The sequence below is a fragment of the Penicillium citrinum genome (genome assembly GCF_028827155.1).
Source record: "Penicillium citrinum strain IBT 23319 chromosome Unknown utg000003l:1.0-4596430.0:1.0-4598250.0, whole genome shotgun sequence".
In the NCBI taxonomy this organism is placed as follows: domain Eukaryota; kingdom Fungi; phylum Ascomycota; class Eurotiomycetes; order Eurotiales; family Aspergillaceae; genus Penicillium; species Penicillium citrinum.
In genome coordinates, this window is record NW_026622688.1 from 1,432,372 (window position 1) to 1,446,982 (window position 14,611).

The following is a 14,611-nucleotide window of genomic DNA, read 5'->3' on the forward strand; positions in this document are numbered from 1 at the left end:
TCGACAGAAGATCTTCACCATGTACACTAGCGTACTGCCAATGTCCCGCCTTAGCCCCTGCAGGCTGACAGTGTTGTATAGTATGCATGCAGGCCAGGAATGGGGTTGCGGATCTGTTGTTACACTACTACCTGAGTAGTACTTCAATGTGCAGTCTATGGTCCTTTAGGGGCCCATCATGTTGTGTCTGTGCCTGAATAGTGCTCGTACATTAAGGTAGTACTTTGAATTCAAGTTGTCATTCAAAGGATATGCTCAAGGCTATATCAGGCCACCCATGGTTTGTTTTGCTCTTGACTTGGCAGTTTGAATAGTAATTGGGTATGTGATGGGACCATCTCTACTATTTCTTCCCCCGCACTGTGGAATTCAAATTTGTATCACATCTGACAGTTAGGCCTTCAACTTGCAAGTTCGACACCAGGGCTGGCCAGCTCGTTACTTTCCATTATGCTTGTACATACCTAGGTCGGATCTTTCAAGTAGATATCAATCTCGCTGGGCTTTACTATACTCGAAACTTGGATTTCTTGTGACCAGATATGCCAAAGAAGATACTGATTTCCCAGGACGCTTCTAGGATGCAATTTGCGGTACATTTTCATGTACCTACATACACATATTATATCTTAGCATTCCCATGCTAAGATATAATATAACATGTTTATTTGACTCTGCAAGATGAGGACTGATGAAACAACCTGATAGTTTCCTTTTCTTAGAACACCCATGGATCGACCTTCTGCGTACGATGCACGTCGGAATTGAGTAATCCATGCTGGTCATACTATGAGAATTCTAATGGAAGATCAAAATGAACGAATGATGTTGCAAAGACCATTTTGTTTGTGAAGATGATGTCTTTACTGCCGATACTTCTAAAGTCAACCCCAATCCACCAATTTCTAGGAGTATGGGAATGCCTCGATCAATTCAAGCGTGAAATTAAGCACTATGAACAACTTGAAGAAGGCGGCAATCTGTATGTAGTATTCGGACTGGGGGATCGTGGGATTCCACGACATCAAAACATCCGATAAAAGTCTTCTCATCAAATCCGTCCTCGAATATGCCCGGCGCAGTACATACTAGTGGGTCTTCTGGTCAGAGGTTGAGCAAATGAGCAAACTGTTCCTGGATGCCCGCGATACTGCCATATAGCAGAGAAGATACATGGCCATCTATAGTTGTAGAAGTAAAATGGACTGAAGGACGCCCTATAATCGAGCAAGACATGCGGTTCTGGCTTGAGGGATCCGGAGGACAGGTAGAGGTTGCCCTGACAATCTCTGCTTACCCTCACGGAAGTATCACGATCGAAAAATGGACCAGAGACCATAACAGACGTTTTGTGATATTGCAAACAATGACGGTAGTTCGCTAGCCTGCATACGAATATTGTTCAAATTACCGGGCAATTGACCATCCATTTCGAAGATGTATTTCTGAAGCCGAAAGAGGCCGGCCAGATAGATTTTCATCTAACACATCCTCAATTAGAGAGAATGGCGACTGAGGTTCGGACTATTCAATTCAGCGAGAATGAAAGATAGAGTTAAACCTGTCTACATCATTAGTATACTACACTAGTATACACTACCTCGCATAGTACTAGGTAGTAGTATGCAATACCATAGTATGTGAGATCATACTTCCAAGTTAGGCAGAATTATCAAATATATTAACTCTTCGAATCAACATTCTTGCTTGCAGTATATCTAGGAACCCACGAATGCAGCCAAGGAGGATCTGTATACTATTTGATGCTCTTTCTACTTCTCTTTCTGCCACTCTTTATACGCGGTTTGTTAATCCATTAGAAGAAGGATTAAAGATATAGTCACTTTATCAGTACCAGTAGAATAATAGTACAGAAGGTATTACAATGTTAGTAATACCGATATTTTAGATAACATAAAACGATTGGTTATTGTGGCCATCAGTATATCCGCGGATAATGCAGAGACCCTTCATCCAGACGATTTTATACCTAAACCACAGGTGTGCTATTATTTTGCTCCTCCTTGTCAGAATACTATACTGTCTTATCTTTCATTCAATAGATCGACAAACCTTTGTCGTATATATAGTGGCAGAAAAAGAGATAGAAAAAGTAGAACCCATTGTGTTTCTACGTGCTGGATATGGTCGATATCACGTGCAATCCAATGGCCGCGAACATCAACAAGATCAGATCAACAAACTCACTTTTCATATCACCTGGACAGATGATGAGTATTAGATTAGTCTGCAATCTGCAAAAATCATAAAAAAAAGATTAGAACCTCGGCTTTCTGAATAATACAAGTGAGAACATGCTTTTCCCAAACAACTAGATGATGAGGTCATTCAGCCCTGTAATCAGAATACTATGTATTACTAGTAATATACCTATGTTGTGAAGTGAATACCGTAATGTACGGTATATCTTCCCCAGGTTCTTCCAACGTCTTTCTGCAACTTTCCCACCTCTTCCAACTTTTACCTCTTTTCCTCCTCCCTCACTTCTCCCCCCCTTTTCTTTTCTCCATTTTGACTCAACTACATTTCATCCCCATCTTCTGATCATTGTGGGATTCTTCTATCGAGCCCCTTCTAGACCTTCATCCGCGTGCTCCCCCCTGCAGCGCAAAGACCCGCCCATTCCACCCTGACGTGGGCTATCTTCATTGGTCTCTTCTGGGGCTGGTCCTGACCTCCACCTCTCTCTTTCACCCGAGGTCTTGGTTTTAGTCTAAGTCTTGGTCCTTTGGTCACCGACATCTCACGCTCTCTGCAGTGCAATTCGGCACCTAACGGACGGACGCCACATCTCCTCATTTCATGAAAAACAAGTCAAGCCCAAACGTTGAGCCGGATCGGCGGTATCCATCTTCCACTCTTCCCCGAATTCCGCCAACCACAGTCCTTCTTTCTACGTCGACGTGGTTCTAGACGTTCTTCGTGTGCCTGTGCCACCCCCCGGAAACAAAGCCATCAATCTACAGTACTAAGTGAGATGTGTTGTGCTTGATCGTCCCATCGCCTTTCTTTGACCCTCCCTTTTCCCAATACACATATTACAACCTTCTCTTCTTTCAACCTATTCAACCTACTCCAATACTACGGCCTTCATACAGAAAACCCCTGCCTTGGCTGCAGCAATTTACCCACACCCCCGATCCTTCTTGGGGTTCATTTTGCATCAACAGCATGTGGGTTTCGGTTACTCGTTCTGCTGCATCGTCACCTGTGTAACGACCCGTTTTCTGCGCAACATACCTCACTGGACCTCTACGATTCCTTACCAGTATTCTGTGATTCGCTGCGACAACTCATTTCTTCACCGTCGAGCCCTCCCTGTCCTGCGTCGCACCTTGCTTTTTTTCGATTCCCTTTTCGGGACTTCATTCCTGCCCAACTACCCGGCTTCCTCTCGGGTCTCCTGACTTGTCTGCTTCGCGTCAGTGTAATCTGACTCGATAGAGATCATGGCTGCGGAGTCTGAGAGGCCGCCTTGCCTCAACGGAGCCTCTGGGCAGTCCGGAGGGCCCAAAAATACGGAGGCGGCTTCAGAGCCTGCGCATCGGTCGGTCAGCGAGAGTGATGCGAAGGAAGCGTCGCGCCCGACCATTAAATCGCAGACCCAGGCCATGTTTCAACCTCCTAAATTATCTCCTAGTCCTTCCAACACCTCCGTCTCTCCTTCAGCCCCCAATTCCGCCGTTTCCTCCCGGGAATCTTCACCTGTTCGATTCTCTTCTCGGACCGCCAATTCCACCTCCACAAGCCGAATACACTCTCGATCGCGAAAAGGTAGTCAAGAGAGAAGCAGCCCATCCCGATCTACAAACGGCGTTCCGTCAGCGTTACCTATACCTTCATCCACGTCTACCCAGCGCGCTCAAGCGCTCTCCAACAACGCACCATTCCTATCCCCTCCTCCCGCCCCAGAACCACCGGCCAATGTTCTCAGTCCAGAAAAGTCCAATATGCCATCATGGGCGGGGAATCGTCGCACAGATCTGGAGTCCACTCCGTCGAATACCTCCCACAAGAGAGCCTCTCTGCCAGCATCAGAAGACCAAGCGAAGGTGGATCGGAACAATGCTCGCACGGTCACGAGGGGTGTGAGTGGCCAAGGCTCATCCTTGGAGACGGTCCAGGAGATGGCCAGTAATCCATCTACACCATCGAGTGACACGGCGACTAAGCCGGCCACCCCGGACGACTCTCGGTTACACACGATCGATGAAGACCCGACACCTCGAGCCGCAAAACAAAATGCAGAAAGTGGCAGTGATAGCGGCGGCAACCGCAGCTCAGATACCAAGGAAGAGGCTCGTCCGAATGTTGGTGGAAATCCGAAGCCCGCCGGGACGATCATGCCGAAGCGGTCTACTACTTCACTCAGCGCCGGAGCTCGCGGTAAACCAGCGGATGGATCTGTCCGTAATATGATTGTCGAGACCGAGACTGTTCCCTCGATACCACAAGTGTCTTTAGGCGTTGGAGCGGGCGAGCGAGGCAACGCCGGCCGCGCAGAACCGGGTACTCTGCGCATGAAGCCGTCAACTGAGACGATTCGACCTCGGAAAGAGAAGAAAAAGACTCGTCGGCCAAATGCTCTAACTACTGGTCCTGCTTCTAGTAAAGCTGATATCTTTGAGGCTAAGGTCGCCAGTGCAGTTGACGAAGCCGATGTGTCTGATTCCGACGAGACCTTTGTTTATGAATCAAATCCGCCGGATCCTTTTCCTGCTCGACAATCCCGCTATCACTCCAGGACACCTAGCGCAACATCTATGGCAAGTCAAGTGGACCAGCTGGCTGGTCGTGCAAGGGGCATGCGAGATGGCTCTCACAGTGTGACTGGCAAACGGAGCATGAAGTTTACAAACAACCAGAACCCATTCAACCCCAGCTTAGATGGCGAGATGGCCGAGCAAGATGGCAGCAGGAACTCTTCTCGAGTTGACGGTAATGGAGCCGTCACTCCACGCCATCATAATATTGGACGTCATGGACGAAATGGTGTCTTGCCGTCACTTTTTGACAATGACTCGACGCTCCAACCACCGCAATCTCAGCTTAAGTCGCCGCGACACTTCATTGGAAGTGGTTATCGTCATTCCCGAAATAACAATACTCGCTCCTCACCGAATTATAAAACTATGGGTGGTTCCAGAAAGTCCAACGAAATGTTTGACTTTGACGCCGAAGGAGCTGATGATGAGCGCACACCTCTGGTTGGTACACCTCGTGCCCCTCGAAGTCGTGGCCATGGCGGCAGCCGTAGGCCAAATAGTGCCAGTCTGCGACAGATGGAGTATTTGCGCCGACAGCGTGGATGTGTTACGCGGTATGGTTCATGTGCTATGATAATATTCCTCTTGATGATCATCGCTGGCGGTGCAACGACATTTGTTCTTTCGGCAACAAAGACCTTGCAGGATGTGCGAGTCCTTGCGATTCAAAATGTGCTTGCGTCCGAGCAAGAAATCATGTTGGATCTCAACGTTCAAGCGGTGAATCCTAATATATTCCCTGTCACGATTGATGACACCGATGTCAACATTTTTGCCAGGAGCCGATATGTTGGTACGGACAAGCTTTGGCGCGATCATGGGACTGATGGCGATCTTGACCACTTCCCGCGCGTGAAAGAAAGTCAGCGTCGTTGGCAGCTGTCGCAAATAGTCCGATGCCTGGGGAATATGGATTGTGTTCGAGAAGCTCAGTCTCGTCAATCTTCTACACCTCGTATACAGGATGGCGTTGATCATGGCACAGATCCTATCACCGACCCTGAAGGAGACCAGCAGACTATGCTACTTGGCCGGGTATTCCGCTTTGATTCTCCACTTTCCTTTGACGCTTCTCCCTGGGAAAATCGTCCTTCCACATCAAAGGGGCAGATCCGCCTTCCTCGACCTGGCAATAAGACAGAGGAAGGTGGCACAGAACGGTGGGAAAGGGTACTTCAGCATCCGTTTGAACTTATTGTTCGCGGAGTTGTGAAGTACCAATTACCACTCAGTTCGCGATACTACTCTGCCCCCATCAGCTCAAGCGTGAAAGTGGTGCCCGACAAAGATGGCGATGGCAATGGTGACGATCCACCAAACACCACACCACCGAGCAATGAGACAGCCCACGTCTCTTTCACCAAGAGAGGTCCTACATCAGTCCGTCTTTTGGACACAAATGCCTACCCTGAGCAACGATCGGGGTTTTTTAAACGACAGTTTACGTCTTGAATTCTCTTCTTCCTTGTGTTTCATTGCAATGAATATTTTAGCGATAGAATTATGTCCATCACGAGAACCCTCATCTATTTCCGATTTCCCCATCCTTTCCCTTCCCCTTTTGACTTCTACATCTTTGTATGAGATTGAAGCGAGAACCTCCCCTGACACCTTGTACCCATTAGTACAGCACTACCTGCTTGGCCTATTTCTTCTTCCCTTGCTTTCTTTCGCTGTATACCCATTTGCGATGACTGTTTTATTGCTTCGTTACTCCACTGTCTAGATATATTGAAACTAGCGGTGCGCAGTCGGTTCCGGGCCCCCCTTTCATTGATATTTGCTTCTTTCTCTACCTCCACTTTGTATATCAGTTTTGGGGTATGTGGAGTTATGAGGTAATTTATTGTCAAGACAAACTGTCGTTTCATTACTCTTCTGAGTCTATTTTAGATGGTTGGCTTGTATTATATTGGGTCTTTATTGAAGTGGTTATTCCCGAAGGGCTAATATGATTACATGCTCTGTACATCACAAGAGTTCAATGATTATATCCCCTTATACATATGGTATGATGCCCATCATACCATATGTATAATGGTAGCTCTAGTCAAATCACGGAATCAAAACTTATCCATTGAGAGCTCAACAGTATTGAAGTACTATAAACTACCTATAAGCTCAAACAAAATCAAGAGACCTACCATAATATGAAAAACGCATCTCGCCAACTTCATTCCACACTGATATCACCATAACAGAGTATGAGCATCTTACACCCTAGGGACTTTCACACTACATCAAACATCAACTTAGAGCTCAAATCCTCCAGAGCATCAAATTCATCCCCGGACTTCATCTATCTACCACCTCTTCCCCCCCCCCCCTTCTTCTTATTCTTCTTCTCCTTCTTTTCTCCAGAACGACCAGATTTGCCCTGAGCACCACTAGAATCACCCACTTCCTTTCCTCTTCCTTCTTCATTGCGTCCTTTTCCTTTACGACGTCCGTCAGACTGACTTTGCACAGCTTGCTCACCATCATCTTCCACTAGATGTTCTTCCCCTGTTCGCTGGGTTTCCTGTTCACTCGTAGAACCTGGTAGGCGGACAGCTATATCTTGCGAAGATTCCATAAACTCAGCTGGATCCGCTGGTGGTTGACCCTCTTGGTACTTCAGAGTACCTGGTAATCGAACGACTGGAACTGGCGAAGTTTCCATGAACTCAGCTGGATCCGCTGGCGGTTGACCTTCTTGATACTTCAGAGTACCTGGTAGACGAACGACTGGAACTGGCGGTCTTTGCGAAATCTCAGACGGATCCGCTGGTGGCTGGTCATCCTGATATCCAGGAGAAGCCGGGAAGGGGATGACTGGACGTGGCGAAACTCCCATACGCTCAGCTAGCTCCGCCATTTGCTGGGCCACCTGGTCTGACGTGAGTCCTTGTGGATGAACTTTTGGAACTTGTGGTTCTGTCTCAGAGGTTGACTCAGATGTCGGTCCAAATACAATACCAGATGGGTAGTGTAGAATACCAGGTTCAACATGAGAGTAACTAGATTGACTAGGCATATTAAATGACGGGCAAGGTCTATGATGCGGTGCTATCCATTCCTCCTCCTGTTCCTCAGACCTGGGCGGTGCTAGACCGATAGCTTCCTTTTTCATAATAATTTCTTGTATGGGAACTGGTTCCAGAGACGGAGTTCGTGGTCTCTTGATCTTTTCTGATTCCTTTGGATCTTCATTTGCTCTCTTGAGACGTGGTTGTTTTTCAACGGGTCTTCGGTTATCAGCGTGTTTGATCTGCTCGTCTGTCAAGTTGAAGTTTTTCGGATCCCAGTTGAAATGTCTGATGAGGCTCATGCAATGTCCGCAGAGCGTTCTTTTGGCTTGATTAACCCATTCTTGTCTCCAATGTTTAGTCATTGAGCGTAAACTGCCGTCTATAGACAAGCCAAAGACAGTTTCTGTCTTAGGATCATATTCCCTAAGATTTTCTTTGTTAGTGACGGCATCGTTAGATAATGGGTTGCTTGATAGTAGCAAAAGTCCAATGCTAAAAGACTGGAAAGAATTCACCTGATGATATGCATGAATGGGTATGTTTCAGCACATTGCCCGTAAGTAGTTGCACGTTCGGGATCTTCTCCTGGCAGGATGGACTGTATTGTCATTCCAAGTTCTGACATAACAGTAGAATCCATGACGCCGTATCGACTTCTCCTTATCTGGTCTAGCCACTTTCCCACCCCCTGTATACCACGCTCTGGAATCCGATGCACTGCATTGGAACCCAAAAAAAACCGCACGGGTTTATTCTCTTTGACTGTCCACACGCAACAATTTACATTTGGCGTGATCTTCCGCTCACCTCCACACACTTCAAGTAGCCAAGCACAATACATTACTGTTAGTGGCGTGAAGAAATTTGACCTTGTTGCGTCTGCTGGAGGTGGACTGATGACGCTCAGGAATAGTGCAAGATAATCCGCAGCATGAAAGTAGTCTAAACCCCGATATTTTGTCTTTACAAAATCCATTTTCATCAATGTATCTCTGTTTGGATCTTGACGCTTCTTTATCTGAGAGCGTTCCCAGTGATCGGCGACTCTGCGTGCAAACATGGATGCTGGCTGTAAGGTTGGGTCTTTGTACATTGGTCCATCGACACTGTTTAGGGAGATGGTTGTTAGAAGATAGTTCTGGAGCTTGGATGGGGATTGGAAGTTAGGATGATATACATTAGATTGAATATTTCATCTCTAATCATTGCCAGTTCCCCGTTCTGTGAGACGGTTGCCCCGTATTGCTGGGGATTGTCAACGACATCGTTGATAAATTGTTTAATCTAGAGTAGGGTGATATCAGTGCGGTTGAACATGTATGGGAAACGGAAACCATTTGTTTGATTCTGGCATCTTACTCTGTTAAGTTTCCATCCTGTCGCGTTCCATATATCAAGTTGTCCGTTATATGCTTTGGGGAAATTCCTTGGCTCCATTTTATTGTTGATGGTCTCTGCATTTGAAAGGGGCCATATACTAGTGAATTCAATATATTTCCCTCTACTCGTAGTGAATCTAAATTGAACCTGGCCAAACAAGGGGAACTTTATAGACTTTTCGACCAAAGGGTCAGTCAAAGACGGGATGACAACCCAATGGGACTCTTTCCGGTCAAAGAGTCGGCCCTGGAGTACAATGAAATTACACACTAGTTCACGTTGGCTAGGTTTCACTCCAACTAAGTTAATGAAAGAGCCCTGCTTGCAGGGCGGTCCAATTATTTGGCTTCATTTATCTTGATATCATTCCATGGTCGGTCTCTTTTATCATAGAGGTCTTCTGGCACCTTTGACGAAGGAAGCGCCTAATATTCTTTGTTTCGGTACACCAGCTGCCCACACTAAAGAGCTAGAGCCTTACTCAGATTACATTTGATAAATATTGTTCACTTAGCGGTTATGCTCAAAATCTTAATAATTCCATTGCCATTACTACTGTATTAGGGCACAAACAGTCGTTGGTCATGATTTTGGCCTAATCTGAATCCAGGCACCAATATACTATATTAGGCTTGGCCTCCAGACAGTGGTTCACTCTTCTTCATTCACTGTCTACTGTCGACTTCAACTTTTCATCCATCTCGTCAATGACATGCCCACTCATCTACTAGCAGAGACTCAATCTGCACTTCATCAGGCTTAATGCCATCTTCTGTCAGAAGCGTTCTCAACGTTGTCTCCCCTACAATATAGCTTACCGAATTCATCATGAACACCATTGATATCTTCAAGAAGTTCCAGGTATCTCATTGACGTTTGTCAAGCACGAAAAAAATTACGCGAATATTATATTTACTCAGGAGATTCCTGCAATCTTACCCAACTCATGCACATGAAAGGGAACGGCGTTCTATTTCTGGGGATGTATCTTCCTGAACGGTAGTCCCGTGTCGTATCGGCAATGGCGTGGACTGCCAAATGATTAAAGACTGCCCGCAGAGACGAATGGAAAATCCAACTCCTACAGTTTTGGATTCTATCATCATAATTGCCATGGAATTCTCTTTCTCATATTCTGGCCCTGCCCTGGGTGACCGGGCCATTCGCTTGATTCAAGAGGCGATTCAAAGATATTGAAGACCTGTGTGAAATAGAGCAGACGTTTTCGCAACAGGCGCAATGCAATGACTTGTACCTCAGTCGGCCTCATTAGGTGTCTGCACGAGTCACTGAATTAGCAGTCAATCTCGGTATGAGCAACGAGACCTCGGTGATGAATAATCCATTCTCAACAACTTTGGTCTGTCTGAGCCCTGAAAGTCTATTTTCGGTTCCTACTTCGGCTATTGAGCCAGCTTCCCTGAAGATGGGAAATTCCTATCCGTGTTAGTTTTTCACTGGCAAAAAGGCTGTGTTCTGGCGTCGCGTCTTCCGAAGCGAATGTTCCTCGGAAGTCAATCACAGGTGCTCTCTTAGCCAACAATAACCCGCCCGAACGTCGACTACTCTATATATATATTCATTCCTCACCACTCGGACCATCACTATTGTCTGATCATCGACCTCCGATACTACCCCTCGTCGGCTAAAAGACTAACATCTACCAAAGGGAACCATATTGAAGCTGCTTTTATTTCTCTGAGTTGTGGCATCTGGAGTTAACCTCAGAGCGATTCGTTCTTCTGGTTCTCTAGAACATTAATCGATCCGGGATAGCCAGAGGTATTTTTGATGCAGCTTTTGGCTGAACCATTACCCATCGGCGTATTGTTCACTGACAGAACAATGGGGCATGCAAATTATATAAACAGCATCTATCGAGGGAAAACAAATGGTCTTCAAACTTGACAGAGAAGGCCACGTCAGGAACAGCCGCCAAGCGGAGGCCCAGTGTCGCTGAACTGGTTCCACGCTCTACCGACAGGTCCATGTTATGGCAATTTCTATAACCAGGCAATTCCAAGCTCTGGCAGCTGCTGTCAGAGATGCAGGCGGGGCTGGCATGGTCATAGATAATGCAGATGTCGCCGCGGATGGTGGTAATGAAGGCTGTCAGTATGCAGATGGAGATGGCAATAAAAAAAGGAAGTCGTATGTGCCGACTGAGACATATAAACTAGCGGCATGGCTGTTCTCTTGGCTTGATTGCAGTTTGTTTATTCTAGCAAACCCAGATCAATCAATAAGTGTTGACTTTAGCAGATTGCCAGTTTCGATTGATATCTCCAATTCATTTACGGTGACAGTGTGTTAATCATACGCCAACTTGAACGACCGATACTTTGCCACAATGCTACTAAGATGCCATGAATGGCAAACCTCATCCTATTCTTGACCTTTGGAACCCGTTTGCATGATGTGGACGTCATGAACCACATAATAGTTTTAAATTGACCAAGTAGGGTGTGCATGTTAAAGTAATCCTTTTCATATGTGACATGAAAAGGATTAGATTGAGGGCTCAATGGGCTCTGGTTATATTTATCGAGTGAATCCATAAATGCGAGACCAGACTCCGAAAAGTGTTTCTGGTCATGGTCTTTATGGAGTGAAGACGTTCGCGAATTCATTGACATAACTGTCTTTGTTCACCTTGATGGGAGTCCGGGCTGCCGTAATAGGCCACATTTACTGTCTAGTACTAGTACAAAGGATAGTAGCTGTATCCTCGATATACCATTGTTTGGTTGACAGGTGTCAGGGGTTCTCGAATTGTGGATACCAACAACAACCTCGGACGGGAAAAGCTGCGTGGCAAGCAAATCCCAAAATTCAAAAAAGATCCCAAATAAGAAGAATTTCAGTGCGAAACGAACCGTTAGTGACCATTGTTCATTGGCTTGAGTCTTGTAAGTGGAGTTTAGTGAGAACTTTATCCAGCGAGATCCATACCGGTGCATACAACTAGCCCGTGCGTGCATGGGGACCCATCACTACGACGGCAGAAAAAAAAAGAGCTGAAGCAATGAAGGGAACTGTTCATTCGCTTGGAAGATCTCTCCAGATAGCTAACGGAAAAGGATCCAAGTATCCAATTGGATGAGGTGACTAGCGTACTATCTTCATGCTTAGCCTGTCCTTGTGACTTGCGGCTGGGAGGACAGTCTTTTCCAAATTTCTTCAGACAAAACTTTTGGAACTTTCATAGCTTTCCAAAATGACTGAGAAGGAACAGACAGGCTTTACAGCTACTGATGCTGAGCGAGTCTGTGACTCTGACTCGGCAGAAGAGTTTGAAGTCTTTAAGAAGACTCAGGATGGCGTCGACTTCCGCGATGTCGGCTGGTTCAAAGCCTGCATTCTGTTCGTGAAAGTCCTTTTCGCAACAGGAGTGCTATCTTTACCAGCAGCGCTTCTCTCTCTGGGTGCTGTCGGTGGTGCAATTAGTATTGTCGCCTGGGGCGTCTTCAATACGTATGCATTTGTGATTATGGGTAACTTCCGTCTGCGTCGTCCTCATTGCCACTCTGTTGCGGACATGGCAGAGGTTGTTGGCGGTGTCATTGGTAAAGAGGTAACTGGTCTTTTATTCATCATTGGTTATGTCCTCGTTACAGGGAGTGGAATTGTCGGGGTTTCCACAGCCCTGAATGCTCTATCGCACCACAGCGCCTGTACTGTTTGGTGGTCATTCCTTGCGATGGCAGTGACAATTGCAATGGCATCAATTCGCAAGCTCACTCATATTGGCTGGCTCACCTATGCAGGATTCATTTCAATTTATGCTGCTGTGCTAATTGTCGTTATTGGTGTGACTACTCGCGATCGACCAGCAGCCGCTCCCCAGGAGGGACCTTACGAGCTTGGTTATCTGAATGTCAACAATCCGGGTTTCGCTGCTGGTATGGTCGCCTCCAGTACGATTTTCGTTTCATCGGCTGGCACGAGTGCCTTTCTTCCCGTTATCGCCGAAATGCGCAACCCGAAGGATTATAAAAAGGCATTGTACCCGTGCATGGTTTTGGTGACGGCCTCATACCTTGCCTTCAGTTTGGTGGTTTACCGTTGGTGTGGACAATGGGTGGCTAGTCCATCATTGGGGGTACGTTATCTCTATAGCTCTCCAGCAAGGTACAAGCTAACCAAGTTTTTTATATAGAGCGCCGGTCAAACCATCAAGATGGTGTCTTACGGTGTCGCGCTGCTGGGGCTGATTGTGACCTCCGTGATTTATCTGCATGTAAGAGAATCATGAATACGATAATATCCAAAGTCCGAGTCACACCATTAACTTGTCCATCTACTATTTAGATCGGAGCGAAATATCTCTTCGTGAGAATTTTGGGTAAAACTCGTCACTTACAGTCGAACACGATCACTCATTGGGCCACTTGGTTTGCCTGCACAATCATTCTCGGCGCCATTGCTTTCGTCTTTGCAGAGGCAATTCCAATCTTCAACTATCTCATTGCTCTGGTGGGTTCTGTGTGCTTTGCTCCACTCGCCATTTCTCTGCCTGGGTTACTTTGGCTTCACGATCACGGCCACTACCTCAAGGGTTCTATTCTACAAAAGATCAAGTTTATGCTCCATATTGGAATGGTGCTTCTCGGTATTTTCTTCCTTGTCGGGGCCACGTACGGGGTTGTTATCCAAATCAAAGCGGCGTATGCCGATGGTACTATTGGTATGTGGGAATAACCGAGCAAGTGTTTGTACAATTTACTAATTTTTTGTTTAGGCGGAACATTCTCTTGTGCCGATAATTCGAACTCTTCTTGAGCAGGTAGCGCGCCTGGTGGATATTGGATATTGTTGGGATATACTATATATGAGATGAGCCCGAGTCTCACGATTAAACCGAAGAAGTGAATGAAGAATAACTAATGGTAGTTGGAGACGACGCAAATGTTAGAGCTATGTTGAACGTATTTAAGAAGTCATTAATATCATGAAGTCATTATTGATAAATCTTTTCCTGCCATAGAAAAACACAATCAATATTCTAATATTTTCCTCTCGGACTACGCCGTACACCATCCAGCAGGCCCGCATCGTCCTCGTAGTGTGGAGACTTGATAGATTGACAATCCCGCCATGCTCCACAACGGAAAGTGAGAACCTCCGTGGGTTTCAGCAAGATTTTTTAACTCCAATATTCGAGAACTGGATTTGCTGCTTCTCGAAAGCTATGTTATCTACTAGACTGGATATACGTCCTCATATCTTCTTACCAGGGGTAGATGTTTCACCAACTTTTTTAACTTTTCATGGGCACTCGATATGCACTTCAGAATTCCTTGCCCCATAAAAAGTATTGGAATATTGATTCGCTCTATGGGGCGCGCGGGTTTAGCGAGATTGTTCGTTGAACTTAGATCAGCCCTGGCGTCTCTCTCTAGCTAAAAATGATCTGGCTGTGTGTGAATTGGA

General features: G+C 46.1%; 3 protein-coding genes across 3 annotated transcripts; 2 read left to right on the forward strand and 1 right to left on the reverse strand.

The window, feature by feature from the left end:
• Positions 1-3,470: 3,470 nt before the first annotated feature.
• Positions 3,471-6,239, forward strand: N7469_003749 (putative phospholipid metabolism enzyme regulator; the record flags this gene model as incomplete). Its single annotated transcript, XM_056642669.1, has 1 exon — positions 3,471-6,239. One exon carries the CDS (start codon positions 3,471-3,473, stop codon positions 6,237-6,239), a length of 2,769 nt encoding a protein of 922 aa, XP_056502081.1.
• An 847-nt stretch (positions 6,240-7,086) lies between these two features.
• Positions 7,087-8,438, reverse strand: N7469_003750 (uncharacterized protein; the record flags this gene model as incomplete). The annotated part of the gene is made up of 2 exons (XM_056642670.1): positions 7,087-8,221; positions 8,314-8,438. 2 exons carry the CDS (start codon positions 8,436-8,438, stop codon positions 7,087-7,089), a joined length of 1,260 nt encoding a protein of 419 aa, XP_056502082.1.
• A 3,957-nt stretch (positions 8,439-12,395) lies between these two features.
• Positions 12,396-13,960, forward strand: N7469_003751 (uncharacterized protein; the record flags this gene model as incomplete). Its single annotated transcript, XM_056642671.1, has 4 exons — positions 12,396-13,280; positions 13,338-13,418; positions 13,490-13,865; positions 13,920-13,960. The coding sequence occupies 4 exons, from the start codon at positions 12,396-12,398 to the stop codon at positions 13,958-13,960; spliced, it is 1,383 nt and encodes a 460-aa protein (XP_056502083.1).
• Between the last annotated feature and the right edge of the window lie 651 nt (positions 13,961-14,611).